The sequence below is a fragment of the Vanellus vanellus genome, assembly GCF_965231255.1.
Source record: "Vanellus vanellus genome assembly, chromosome: 19".
In the NCBI taxonomy this organism is placed as follows: domain Eukaryota; kingdom Metazoa; phylum Chordata; class Aves; order Charadriiformes; family Charadriidae; genus Vanellus; species Vanellus vanellus.
In genome coordinates this window covers 9,928,292-9,942,804 of record NC_138924.1, presented here as the reverse complement: position 1 = coordinate 9,942,804, position 14,513 = coordinate 9,928,292, and the positions used below count along the sequence as shown (strand labels likewise).

At 55.6% G+C, this 14,513-nt stretch overlaps 1 protein-coding gene across 1 annotated transcript in view; it reads left to right on the top strand.

The window, feature by feature from the left end:
* Positions 1-2,971: 2,971 nt before the first annotated feature.
* The window catches only part of TBX4 (T-box transcription factor 4), a gene marked incomplete at both ends in the record, with an annotated part of 35,983 nt that continues 24,441 nt past the window's right edge, over positions 2,972-14,513 (top strand). Inside the window, 2 exons of the mRNA XM_082493046.1 lie at positions 2,972-3,127; positions 4,074-4,168. Coding sequence (XP_082349172.1) covers positions 2,972-3,127; positions 4,074-4,168 — 251 coding nt within the window. The remainder of the gene's footprint in view (positions 3,128-4,073; positions 4,169-14,513) is intronic.

Below are 14,513 nucleotides of genomic sequence, written 5' to 3'. Positions count from 1 at the left end.
TTCTGCTCCTGTTCCCAATTTCGGCACCACGTGACGGTGGGAGTGAGGTTTGGGTTTAAATTCACTTTCAAGAAAACCCCGATTAAAAATCCTGCCCCGCGAAGCCCCGCCGGCTCATGGCGGTGTCCCTGTGAGCCCGGGGCTGCGGGAGGCGAGCGGCACCGCGGCGCCCGCCCGGGACCGCCCGCCTCGGGTAAGCGGCTCCCGCCCGCCGCCCTTTCCGCGGCCGCGGAGCGGGGCGCAGCCCGGCGGAGGGGCTGCGCCAGGGGCGCAGATGCAGAGCAGAGTCGAGCCAGGCGGGCCTGTCGCGATATAGGGCGGTGCGCAGCAGTGGGGCTGTCGCGACAGGCACAGCTGCAAGGGGGTATCTCGGGAGCCTGGGGCGCGTTTCGGCCGCGGGTGGATGCGAGAGGCCGCTCAGCACAGGGCGGGCAGCCCCGACAGCAGCGCTGCGGGGGTGGTGGTGGGGTGTGTGTCTTGGTAATCGCGACAACAGAGCTGGAGTGGCCCGTTCAGTCGCGACAGCAGTGGGGGACTCTTCGGAGGGGGTTCTCCCCCTGATTTGGGGGTTTGCCTTGGCGGTGGGAGACCCGTGGCCGGAGGGTGCGGGGTGTCCTGCCCGTGGGGGTGCGGGGCCGGGAGCTCCTCTGCCCCCGCCACGCTCACCTCGGGGCGGCCCCGCCGGCGCGGCCTCGCCGCCGCTTTGTCCGCGGCCGCCCCGCTCCTGCCCGCCCTGGGGCAAAGCTCGGGGCTCTCTGTCGCGACCGGGGGAAGACGGGGAGCCTTGTCCCCTTCCTCGGGCTCTCAGGGCGACCCGCACCCCAAGACCGGCCCCAGGCCGGCGGGACACGGGCCATTTGGCTGCCGGGGCAGCAGGGCCGGGGAAGCTGCCGGAGGCTGCGGACCCCTCCCGAAGCGTGACCCCCACCCGGGCCCGGCCCTTCCCCGTCGCCTCTCCCGGGCGGTCGCCGCTGCTGCCGCGGGGTCCCGCCGCCCCTCACCGCCCGGCCCGCAGAGCCGAGCGCCCTTCCAGTGCGGCCTGCGCCCTCCGCGACCCTCCTGCCCCCGCTGCAGCCCCCGGCCCGGCCCGGCTGCCCGGCGGGCAGTGGGGAGCGCCGGGACCATCGGGGCTGGAAGGGGGCTGTGGGGCTGGGGATGTCCCCCGCCACCGGGCTCCCCCCCGAGCAGCGAGCGGCTCCGCTAACCGCCAGGCCCGGCGCAGCGCCGAGGCAGGCCGGGCAGGCCGGGGAAGGCCGCGGCCGGGCCCGGTACGCGGGGACCGGGCGGCCGGTGCCCCCGGCCGGTGCCCCCCGGTGCGGGCCGTCGGGCGGGCGCGGTGCCGGGGCCGGGACGAGCGGGCCGGGCCGGGCGGAGCGGGCCAGAGCCGGTCTGTGGGGACGTGATTGACAGCGGCAACGTCAGCAACAGGAGGGGAAGGGAAAAGGGAGGGGGGAGACAAAGAGGGAGGGAGTCGAAAGGCCCCAAACTGCATCTTTATGGAACATTTTCCGCCAAGATCAAGGGAAAGTGAATCCGCGCAGCGGGGGATGCCCCGCACGCCGCTGCCATCGGGGGCCGCGGAGCCGCGCCCGGTCTGAGCGCCCCGCGCAGCCGCCGCGCTGCCCCGCGGATGCCCTTCATGCCGCAGCCGCCCCCAGGCGAAGCCCGGAGCCCCCCGCTGCGCCTCCTGCCCCCCGGCCGGCCGTGTGAGTTCCCGGGGTGCGGAGGGAAGGACGGGAGGGAGGGAGGGGGGGCCGCGGGTGCGGGGCTCTCTGCAGCCCGCCGAGTCCCCCGGCCTGTGCCGGAGCGGCCGCCTGCCCCGCTTCTTTCCCGGCCTGCGACCCGGCTCCGTCCCCGGGAGCACCGAGGACCCCATCCGCGGGCAGGAGCCGGGCCCTAGGGGGTCGCCGCCGCCGGCTCCCACCTGTGCTCCCTCCCCCGGGTCAGCCGGCCCCGCCGTACGGCTGGGGCACCGGGAACCTCCGCGCCTCGCCCGGGCTGGGGTCGCCCCGTCCCGTCCCGTCCCTTCGCCTGGGGGACCGCGGCGCGTACGGTGCAGCTGTGCACGGGAATTTGTGGGGCTCTCCCTGAAGCACCGCTGCGGCTGGAGCTGGGGGTCTCAGCCCCGCTGTCCGCCGCCGCGGGACAGGGGACCGCGCTCCGTCGGGGCCCGCGGGTCCGGGTGCCGTCAGCGTTTCGCCGGTTTCGGTCCCCGGGGCCGGGACCCCACAGCCTCCTCGGGAGCGCTCCCCCTCCGCGCTGGCTCTGCCCGGCCGCCTGTCTGTCCGTCCGTCCGTCCGTCGAGCGGGGAGCGGGGCGGGCGGCCGCGTCGCTCCGCGCTGTAAAAGCCGGGGTTGATGCGCGGCAGCCCCGGCGGAGCTGTCAGGCCTTATCTTTATTGGCTTTTCCCAGTCTCCGTCCAAGTTTAAGAGGGGCCCTTTTATCTCGGAGCCCAGCACTCCGCCTGTTTACGCCGCCCGGCTCCGCCGCAGCTCTTCGCCGCGGCCCCGACCGCCGTCGCGGGGCCCCGGGAGACCCGACGGGACGGGACAGAGCGACCGGCCGGGCCGGGCTGCCCTCCCCGACGGGTGCCAGCCCCGCAGGGTGGCAAAAAGCCGGTCTGTGTGTGTGTGTGTGAGTGGGGAGATGCGAAAGGGTCGGGGCTGGGGGGCTGCGGCCACATCTGAGATGAGCTGCTCGGGCCTCAGGCGGGACAGCAGCCACGCGTGGGCGGCTTCCCGGTGGGGGCAGGCGGGCCCGGCCCGGCTTTCCCGGGCACAGCGGCTTTCCCCCGGGGCCGGGGGTGTCACGTCCCAGTCTCGCCGAGTGCCGCCGCCTGAGGAAGGACCGCGGGCCGGGCCGGGAGGGCCTGACCCCGCAGGTGGCCGTACCCGGGGCTGGGCGGGGGGGGAGGGCAGGACGTGGCCCCCGATGCTGCGAGCTAACGGTGCGCCTCTCTCCCCCCAAGGAAATGCTCCAGGAGAAAAGCCTGTCTGAAACCGAGGAAGGGTTTCCAACAGCCCCCGCGCCCGGCCATGCGGACTCCTCCGCCGGTTCCCCCGTCCTCGGCGTAGCCGGGGGGAGCAGCACGCCGCTCAGCAGCCCGCAGCTCCCCGACCCCGAGCAGGTACGCACCGTCCGGCCCCGCGTCCTGCCCGACGGCTTCGCCCTTCGCTCTCCCCGCCAGCCCGGCCGGAGCCGGCCCTCCCGCGGTCCCGCATCTCCCTCGCCCACGACCTCAGGGGGCGAATTGCGATAAAATTGCGCATTTTTCTGTACTTTTTTTTTTTTTCTTTTTTTTTCCCCCGTGCCGTCCGTACCCGCCGTCGGCTGCGGCAGGTCGGTAAAGGCGAGCCCGAGCGCCGCAGAGCCGCGGCCGTCGGGTCCCGTCCGGTGGCGGAGCCGCGGCCGCTCCTCCCGAGCAGGATCCGGTCCGGCGGTGGGTTTCGTTAATTTTGGTTTTGGGATTTTTTTTTTTTTTTCCCTGCCCCGCTAAATAAAACGCCGGGCGCCCCGCGGCCTCTCGGCACGCCGCGGCTTCTCTGCCTTCGCCCCCGGCGCTCCGCCGGCGCCTCCGCGTTGCCCTCGGCACTCCGCGGAAAGGAACGGGGCCGAGCAGAAACCGCGGCCCTGGACGCGCGAATTGCTCAGCCGATGCGGCTGTCCCCGCGCATGTTCCTGCTCCCGGTTTCTGGGAGCCCCTGGGCGACAGCGGAGCCCATCTGCCCCATCGGGGCACGGAAACCCCTACGGAAAAAAAAAAAAAAAAGAAAAGAAAAGAAAAAAAATCCCTTTGGCCGCAGCGTCCCGCCTGGATGTGAAAGTCTGCAATTAAAACCGGCCTCAGTTTGTTTCTCTTATTTTTGGCAAAAGGCAGTGGAATTTTTGGGACGCCATCCTCCTCCCGCCCAGGCAGCACCGAGGCCGGGGTGGCTTCGCCCGGCGCCTGGGCTGCGGCGCCGGTCCTGGGTGCGCAGCCACCATCCCCACTGCCCTTCCCGTGGCCCTTCCCAGCCCCTCTCCTACGTTTTCTTATCCGTTTCTTGCTATTCTCATTATCTTTATTTTTCTAGACAATAGAAAATATCAAAGTCTATCTCCATGAGAAGGAACTATGGAAGAAATTTCATGAAGCTGGCACGGAAATGATAATAACCAAAGCAGGCAGGTTAGTGAAAATTCCCCGCGAATATGTATTGCTTCTGAGCCGTATGAAATGTCCCTGTTTGCCGAGACTGGGTTTTGCAGAGCTACTGCAATCTGTGGCATTTTAAAAAAATTACTATTATGATTGTGGATTTCAGTAAGATCATTTTTTCAGTGTAAACTGTGCATGTGTTTGAGTGTGGCAATGAGATTGTGGGTGCAAGAAAGAGCTGCGGAGTCTTTTGCTACCTTTAGTCACAATATGCTTCGGTAATTCTTCATTTTATTTTTTTTTTTTTTAAGATGTTAGCATGATTGTGGTTCTAGATTGTTTTTTTTTTTTTTCCTTTTCCCCCAAAGCAAACCCCACTCCCCTTTTCTGCACAGTGCACTAAGACCTGTGCTGCAATACTTCTCACCAAAGTTTGAGCAATACAAAGGCTTAGGCTATGCTTTTAATCTCAAAAGTGAAAGAGAGGCAGGTACCAATTTTATCCTGTTAGGTGTGGGAAAAAAAATTGCCTTTCCTTGGAAAGAAACAATGATTTTTACCAAATCGGAACCTTCTCAATGTGCAGTGCACACCCAGGCCGGGGTGGGAGGGAGCCCAGTGGCTTGCAGAGGCTTCGCTTCCCTGGGGAACCCATCCCTGCGCCTGCTCAGGGCTCCCTTCCCCCCCGGGCTGATCAGGTGGGAGACGGCAGAATTATTGTCAGAAAATTAAACATCAGAATTAAACCTCAGACCATCACCAGCCTGGCAGTCAGACGGTTCCCAACAAAACTAGCCAGCTCCCACTGCGGGCACCGAAATATCTGCCCTTGGCTTCTGCGGCGGCACGCTCGCATTGCTGCTGCTGGAAAAGAAAAGTTACCAGACTTAGGTATTAAAATTAATTTAATTCTAACAGAGCTGTGTGGTTCTGCCATGCCCTGCGGTTGCTGCTTTTACACAGTGCTAGAGAACTGCAGAGGAGGGCACTCAAATAATGGGGAGCAAGCAGAAAAACAACCCCACAATATCTATACAGTCTTTTTTCCTTGTGGTCCCTGATCCTTTGTGCAGGGCAGCCGTGAGGGAGGGGATATGTGTGTCTGTTCTCCCCTGTTTGCTGCTCACACTGCGAGATGCAGAGCCGGCTCCCAGCTTTGGATTTGGGGAGTGATGAGCGATTTCCCGCTCCTTTTCCCCGTCCCCGGCAGTGCTGCTCTCTGCAGCAGCGGGCCGGCGTGGGGAAGCTTTACTCTAATAACTAAGATATTGCCATTAGTCCCTCTGGAGAGGGGGTGTACGTCCCGGGGATCTTCAATTTGTTTGCTATTTGGCCTATTTATGAAGCGATTGTGCAGGTAACTCTGTCCTTATCACGCTGCATTTTGGTGTATAAAACCTTAGGGCTTGTTCTGTAGCGTCTACTGATGTGAAGAGCCGGATTCATTTTGATAGGTCTGCTACCTAAGTCAGCTAAGACGAGGGGATCAAGACCTCAAATATTTCACCCTTAATTTATAGTATCTGAGTGTGTCTGTGCAGGACGTGTAATATCTTTACCAAATTCTAGACCCTAAGCATCCCAAATGTGCATGTTATCTCTTTGTAAGTCTTAACGTGGATTGTTTAAACAAATCCATATGTATAGGGCTCAGTCCCACATTCTTTGTCCGGCGGAGCTGGCAGTGCACACGTAGTCACCTTTCAGGAGCGTGTGGATGGGACTGAGGGGATGGGGGGGATTGACCCCGAGATGTACAAAACTTTGGTTTTGAAGTTACCAAGCCGAATTCTCCATTTGTGAAAATCAGTGCAGCACCAGCAAGCTAACAGCATTTTTATTTATTTTATAAATAGTTTTGAATTTAAAAAAAAGGCTGAAATGCTGATGAAACAGAATAGTCACTTCATTTCTTTTCTCTGCGTCCAGCTGCAAATGATGTCAAAATAAAGGGCAGCAATTTTGTTATCGGTGTTAGCAGTGAGTCCAAAGGCTCCCCAGCCTTGCAGCCCGTTCCGCGGGAGCGCAGCCCACCGCGCTGCCGGGCCAGGGGCGACGGACGCCACCGCGCTGGGGGACACGCCGGTGCCCGGATCCGACTCGCTCCCGCCCTGTCCCGGGTCGGACTCTCCAGCAGCACCGAAAGCAAAAATGCCCCAAATAATTAGCGTGCGGACGGCAGAAATAATCGAGCAACTTAAATCCCGCGAGCGCTCAAGTCTCGCCGTTCGCACCGAGCGCCGGACTGAGCCACTCGTGTCCGTGCCGAGCCCGGGGCAGCCCGAAACCAGCACTGTGCCCTCATCGTGATGCAAATGACGAAATGAAAATTATGACTCCACGCAGATTTTATTTTGCCCAAGCTATTTAAATAAAGACGAGCAATAATAAACCTCCTCTTGACCCAATTAAAAAAAAAAAAAAAAAAAAAGACGGTTAATGGAGATTTGTATGCTCTTGCATTTAGCATGGGAGGGTGGGGGGAGAAAAGGGAAAACGGCTAATTGCAGGCACTAATTAGGACTCTAATCCCCCTCCCAGCAGGCACAGAGATGCCCCTGAATGCAGTTAGTTGAAATCACTTAAATGTCGGTCTGTCTGACCTCAAGGGGCACAAACGAAAAGAAATTGAAGTCTGATTTTTAAATTTCAAACAACAACAAAAAAAGTTACTTTAATGACAAGTTCACTCAATGGAGAGGAAATGTAGAGCTCAGCGGAAGCGTTAATTCCATGGCAATGGTGTAAAATAGCCTTTTTGTATAAACAAGGCAAATATTGATAATTTAGTGGGGGGGGAGGGGGAGTCATTTGTTTCATTCTTTGTAGAGCTCCACAGAACGAGCCAACTATAAATTATCGAGAATTTAGGGCTGAGAATTACTTTGGGGGATTATTACTCCCTCTTAGGACTGATCTGTAGGAGACATTAGGAGAGCACAGCAAGTCCAGCATTGAAATAGAAATCATGTTGTTGCCAAGAAAGCTTGATTTATAAAGTGGAAACATCTTTAAAATGCACTCGCTATCTTTTTAATGTTCGACTGCTTCATTGTGGGAGGGAAGAAAAAAAGAGATTATTTTATATTAAAAGGATCATCAAAAGATAAAAAGTTTATGTTAGCAAAGTTCAGGGAACTCTGCGTAAAACCGCTCGCCTCCTGCCGCCGTAAGCCCCCGCCCGTCGCAGCGCCCAGAGGATGCGGCGCTGAGCTCCATAAATCAGAACCTTTTCCTTGTTCCTCCTATTTGAGGTTTGTCCTAATTACGAATTGCTACTCCAGAGGGTTTTCCCTTGCTGGGTTTGAAAGCCTGAAGGACGTGTAGCGCAAAATTTGCCCGGTGGTTGCCGCTGCCTGGAGCTGTAGGCGCCCGGGGGCTGCCTCAAGCGGCGGGGAGCGAGGGCAGAACCGGCCGCGCCTGATGCCTTTGAGCCCCGGCCGCGGCCGGCGGCGTTTTGCAGAGCAGCTTTTTGGGAGGGCGGCGTGGCTCGGCCGCTGCCGCCGTTTGCGGCTGAGCCCCCGTCGTTGGCGGGGTCCCGCCGGCAGCCGCGCTCCGCGCAGCCCCGGCGCGGCGGCTGCAGCCGCCCCCGCTCCCCCGCTCCCAACGTTTCCTTCCCGGGACGGGTGAATGAACCCAGCACCCACGTCGAGCTGCGCGTCTTGTGTTTATAAATAAGGCTATAATTGTTCACAAATCCTCCCATTTATTAAAAAAAAAAAATAAAATTAAAAAAGCATTTTCTAGGCGGCGAGATCCCATTAAATCAAATCGATATAGACGGTACTAAAAGGGGACAGGGTGTATTAGAGGGTGGAGGTGCAGACGTGCAGCTGGCATGCCTTCCTTCGCACAGCCCCGCTGCGCGGTGCGCGGTGCGCGGCGCCGGGTGCGCGTCGGGCTCTGCGCAGCCCTGGCAAAGCGCACACCTTTCCTTTCCCGCTGGAGTTTGGGCATTCCGCAGTGATGAAGCTGTATGAGGGGTGGCTAAAGCAGGAAGCAAACGAGAGACTTGATTATAACTCTGGCTTTCCACTTTCATCTTCTCACTCTTACGTGCTATTACTGAACCGAACAACCATGATTTTTTTTTTTTTTTTGTAACCTTGTAGCAAACCCCACTTTGTCTTTCATGATTCTTTGTGAAATCTCATCTTCCAGACGTTATTTCTGCAGAAAGTTAATTTTTGCGTATACAGTCTTCCTGGCTCAGGATTTCTTTCTTTCTGTCAGTTTTTATTTCGCTTTAGTCGTTCCCTAGTCTTTTCCGAGGTGCCAGTCTTCGCAGCATTGCAGTTCTTCTCCAGACACTGCCAGGGACAAACGATTTGATGCAGCTTATGACTAATCAGTAAAAAATACCAGGTGACAGGATGTCTGCTCTCATTTTCGTGAACAGTTACTGAAGAGAAATTACTCTGTAATTCCTCTATGGTAGCACAACCATGCCGGTGATGTGAACAGGAGGCTTGGGATACTGAAATTGTGTTTTGGCTGGAGTGCAGGATGTGCACAGGTACAAAGATAGCTTCAGTCTTTATGGTAGCAGGTTTTAAGAAGCATATGTAGGAAAATATTGCACAGGAAAAAAAAAATCAATAAAGCAGCTTGCATGTGTGGAAAAGACGCAAACCCCCTTTAGATGTTCAAGTTTCATTTTAAAAGTGGCTTATTTCAGTTTAAAAAAATCTGTTCCTAATCAACTTTAGTAAACCAAAATAAAACTAGTTTTTAGGACATCAAGGTCTGAAGAAGTATAAATGCTTTGGCTAAGCTGGTGCAGCTTTCCTCTGTGAATAATCCTTTAAAAGTTAAATTTTCCATGGCTCTGTAGGGCATATGGATGCCCAGTTCTCATTACAATTAAAGGGAAATATTTGTCCAGAATCTTTTGAGGCAGTTACAAGAATCTCTGCTAAAGGTTTTTGATCCAAAAGCAAACCTTAATATCCGAGATCAGTGATGGAATGTGAGCCATCAATTTAAAACTTGGAAATAAAGTAGATATTTAAGGAATGTTTGATCTGCTTAGTCCTAAATTCGGGGTCCTGGAATTACCCTGTTACGGCAAACGCCTGCTTTTAGAGAAAGGAGCAGGAGCAAACTCCAATGGCTCTTGGCCGTGCTGCTAAAGATGTCAACAGCTTTGGCAAGGAAGACAGAGCTCGTGCACGCCGAGTAAGGCAGGGATGGGATTTTAGTTTTTAATACGCCTGTCTCTTCAAACAGCCATCCTTGCTTTTAGTTTGTTAAAGACATGGGATGCTCACAATTAAGGGTGTTCCCAAAGCTTTCCCCGCTCATGCTTAGGCTGGAGCTGCAGCTGGCCAGGGTTGCGAGGAAGGGTTTGGTCAAGCCCAAACCACTTGGGGAAGATCCCCGCCATCGCTCGGGCTCTGCCTTTGCGTCGGCAGCTCCCGGGCACAGGGGCTGCGGATCACCTCCTGCTCTGCACCGCTGAGCCGGGGCATGGCCTGGCACCGACACCAAGGCTGCCCGCGGCTCCGCCGAAAGCCCCCGCGGAGCCCAGGCGGCTGGAGGGGCTGCACCATGGAGGGAGCCGGCCTGGCGAGGGAGCAAACCTGCCCTGAAATGCTCCAGCGCCGGGTCGCTGGCCACGCTCTTGCACAGCTTCTCTCGGAAGTACCTTTGTGCTGTGCTGGTGGTGCCGCCGGAGGCTGCCGGCACCGACCTCTCCCGTCCTTCAGCACGTTGGGACCTTTTCTGCTCAACCTCAGTTACGGCAAAACGAAAGTACCGGAGAAGCATCCCACGGCAAGACGCCTGCCTGTGTTTCAAGTTACTGTGGGGCAAAGAGAGGAAATGTTTCTAGACCATGAAAGCGGCCATCCAGCTAACCAAGTTCTCAAGTATGTGAGAAACAATGTTTTATTTAAAAATTAGATGCGCTAGCCAGAGGAAAAAAATACAACCTCGCCATTCCAAAATATAAAAATCCCTTAACTGTCTGACCTTCTCATCACTAGGTCATGGTCCTGCCACCAGATAAATCTCTCCTATCTGTCCATAGACTGAGAGTTCAATGTTGCTTGTGTTAGTGACAGTGAATTTGGGGCTGAAAAATGAACTACTGATGAGAACTCCTGTTGAACCTGTATTGTTTGTTATTCTGAGGCAAGGATCTGGCATGGGCTAATCCAGCACTTCAAAGTTAACTGCTCTTACTTTGTATACAGAGCGTCATAGCGGAGTGGCGTGGGTGATAAGAGAAATAAGGGACTGAGGGTTAGGATACACTGGGAAAATGGGACCCTGTTGAAAAACTCTTTGATCTCTTTAAAGTATTTTCTGAAAGCAAGAATCTATCAAAAAGGAAATGCCATTTAAAAGGCTAAAAGAAACAGCTGACATCCCCAAATTTGTTTTAATCTGCCCCGGAGAATATTATTTTTAAAGATGCGTTAGGTCAGTGGAAGAAATACTTGTCAAAAGAAGGGAAATTAGAAAAAAAGCAGAAAGGTCATCAGGATGGAAATATAGTTCTTGAAGCCTCTGCACACCATTCCTTTCCCTCCTAAAATGAAGACGAGGAGAAGCATCCTTAAGCAGCCATGGCCAACTCTCAAGAAGAATTTGGGGCCACATTAGTCATTATCAGGCATGTAGGCACGTCATCTGCCTCGGTGCTTTGAAACCATCACTGGAGGCATCTCGGTGTGCCCAGCAGCTCCTGAGGAGGTGGTCTTTCAGCCACAATATGGCTCCTTAGCCAAGATGTTGAGTGATTTCTTGTTTTTCTGATCCTTTCACAAGCTGATATGCCATAAGCATCACCTTTCCAGACAGAACCGTACAGGAGCTTCTGAAAATCCAGTCGTCGCTTTACTTGACCACCCCAAAATCAAGGACTGTAAAATCGCTGTCTGTCTTGGGAAAGCTTTGTCTTATCCAAACTCCTTTTGAAAACAGGACTTCAGCTGCTGAGCTGCTGAAGGGCTGTGGCACATTTTTACCCCCTGAAAGGACAGAAGGAAGCGCTTGGTAGTATCTGAAGCACCATCCACACCGCAGGGAGACGCAGCGAGCACCAGTCCGCACATTCCCATGGGCTTCAGAAAGCACTGAGAGCCGTTGGTGTGGATACGACTTGGGTTGCTCCAGCAGGACTCAGGTGTCTTGTTCCCATGCAGTTTTCCCTATGGCAATACCAGCTGAGTTCCCCATGGCTTCCCTGCTTCCCACGTGCCGGTCAGAGAAACCCCTTCCCGGAAACGACGTCTGCGTCTAGGCAAGGAAGGTCAGATCAAATCCTTGTGAGCAGGAGGGTGGTGAGGCCCGAGGGGTTTGCAGAGGTCACCCAGCAGTAGCGCGGCATGAGCCAGTGGCCCTGAGACACGCAGGTCCCGGCGTGCAGCGTGGCGCGGGGCAGGCGGTGCTCAGATGAACGCTTTGAGTTCTTTGACCAGCGCTGGTGCTCTCGGCTTTTCTGCTTGCATTGGATTGCTGTCCCCTGCCCAAGAAATAAGACTTTGTTGGACCTGGGAACCTTGCAGTTGCCCAGTTCTCCAGGACCAACCAGGCCCACTCGCATGGGGATTAAAACACGAGGTGCCCGTGAAGTGGCCAAGCCCGGAGAGCTGGAAAGGCTGGGAACCGCTGCCCCAAACGAAAGCAAAGCTTTCCTCTTATCGCTCTCTTCCAAATCCAACCAACCAATTACACATTAATTAAACATTGTTTGAACATAATAGAAGCTTTGGCTCCGTGTCAGTAACTGCTCCATGGTTAAGGGGATTGGGTAGTAATAGAATAAATAAATAAACAAGAGATGCTTATTCTAACAGTTCATTTTAAAACAATTTGTGAATATCATGTAGAGATAAAACGTGCCTAGCATAAACTTAGCTAAGCAGTGACTACTTCATTATCAGAACAAATAATTCACTCGCACATCATCTTTGAAGCTTGGGAGGGCTACAGAATTGTGCTGCTTGTTTATTTTCCTGCCTTTTACTGGTTTTGCTACATTTCATCTGCGGGGAAGGGTTTAGCCGGGACTGTGGCAGTGCGGTGCCAAGCCCCGGCGACGCTGGCCCCGCTCCCGCCGCCTGCGGTCCCCAGAGCCAGGCTCAGCCCCTCTGCCCTCCCCAGGGCATCACCCTGCACCTCAGCCCCCACCGACCGGGTGCCAGACCGGGGTGTTTTAATGCCGTATCCGATGTCCCACTCGTACAGGGGTGAGGCACCGTAGCCTTCCTCCCGTGATCGCTTTCTTTGAGGGCAGCTTTCTCGTGTGAACGTAAAAACTGGGTTAACTTTTCCCCTCTGAAGGGCAGTGCGAGCTGCTGCCATCGCACAGCAGCGCCGTGCCCCCGCCAGCCCAGGCAGGGAGGTCGAAACGGGCCCGTCAGAGCCACTAAACCCTAAAAAGCAGAGAGCTCTGAGGGGAGTAAGAGACCATCAGGACGGTGCTGAGGAGTCTGGATGGTCCCTTCTTCACTGGGTTGAGCTGGAAGGAGGGAGAAGTGGGGCTTGAACCTGGCCAAAATTGAGGTCTGCTGACTCGACGTTCTGCAGAAGAACGGGCTGTCGGGGCTGATGCTTCTGCTGTGTCCCCCGGGCACCGCCGGCCATCGCACAGGCACACCGCGGGCTCGTGGCGGGTCCCTGGGCGGGCAGGGGAGCTGCTCCATGGCAGCTGGGAGCAGCCGTGGCACCTGATGTGTGCTGGTGGGTTAGACGCACACCTCGTGTGGCTTTCACAAAAATAAACATAAAGAGGAAGGAATTGGTCCGGTCCCGGATTCTCCCACCCCAGGGTTGGCGGCGGCGTTTGCACGTTCAGGGCATTCGCTGCAGCCCCGGGACACCGTGTCCGACCAGGCTTTGGGTCTGAACAAAAGCTGACGAGGCCAGAAATTGCGGCTCTTAATCTCCTGGTGAGTGGTGGCTTCAGCTTCACCTGACAGTTGGTTTATCCCGTGCTGCGCGCGTGCCCGGTGCTCAGCCTCGCTGAGCTCCCCCGTTCGCACAGCCGCAGCGGGGCTGCAGCCGCCTTCAGCGCAGGAGGTATCGCTGAGCGTCAGATGCCGCCTGCTCGGACACCCTCCCCAGGAAGCCCCAGGTTCCCCATTTTTGTAACCGGTTTCCCCGCAGCGAAGCTCTCACCCGGTTTGGAGCTGTGCGCGGCGGCGGGGAGGAGGGTGGGTAAACCGCCGGTCTGCCTGGGTCTTGCTTCAGACCCCCCACCAAAACCGGGCTGAGCTTTCCCAGAGCTTGGCAAGACGTTGGCGAGTTTTTATTGCAGCGCTGGGTTGTTCTTTTGCCGCTGCCGGTCCCCGAGCGATAGATGATGAAGCAAGCTATTGTCAGGGAAAGCTGGCCGAAGCGAAGCATCCTCTGCGGAGACGCCCATCCGCCCCAGAGCTCCTGCCTGCAGAGATTTGGCAGGGGGACCCGTTATGCAAAGCTACTGCTGAGCGTAGAGCCCGCGGCTGTGAGTAGCTCCATTGACCTGGAGCGAATTTGGGGAAGCAGGCAGGTTTTTGGCCCCTTCCCAGGGCTGACGGGGAGCTGTATAGACCCACTGTAGGCACAGCCCCGCTCCCGGGCAGGGCTGGGGCAGCCCGGTGCCTCCACCGTGGTTTTCTGCTCCCCTCTTTCAAACGGGGCATTTAATAAGGGCCAGGACATGATATTAGGTGCTCTCTCTTTTTTTTTTTTTTTTTCTTCATTTGAAACTCTATGACTGCATTTTCTTGGACCCAGCTCTTCGGTTTGTCATGCAATGTTTGTATCGTATTGCAAAGAGATATTTACTAAATGAGTCTCTGCCAAGGGGTTGAGAAATATGTTTTCATTAAGAAAATTAAACTGACAAGTCCCTGGACAGCACATTAGTTGCATATTTTTTTTTTAAGGCCAAAATGCAGCAGCTAATAATAATGATGAAATGTCCGTGCACAGCCAAATTACTAAAATCTACCCCGTGTTTTCCTGGAAAAGAATGCGGAGAGTTGGCAAACTTGGTCGTAGCCGGGTCTGCCGACCGCCGAGTACAATGCTACCACTGCAAGATACTGAGCGGTTTGCAAGTTAAGCAACACCTTCAATCAGATGTGAGTCCCCATTTGTTATCCTTAAAGAATTTCAGCTGTATATATTATAGTAGTACTTTGGCTCTTTGTATTTATTTTAGAGGGCTATACTAAAGAACATTATAAACTCAGGCATGTCTATGCTATATGAACTCCATATGCTGAAGCTTAATTTTAAATGCCATTAAAAAAGCACTTAACATTTACAATATATCAGTCCGGCTACTTTAGCAGCTTGGATGTTCTACAGTAAATGAAATGATCGAGGAAAAAAAAAAGAAATTCAGAAGCTAGATGTTATAAAAATCCCCGATGCA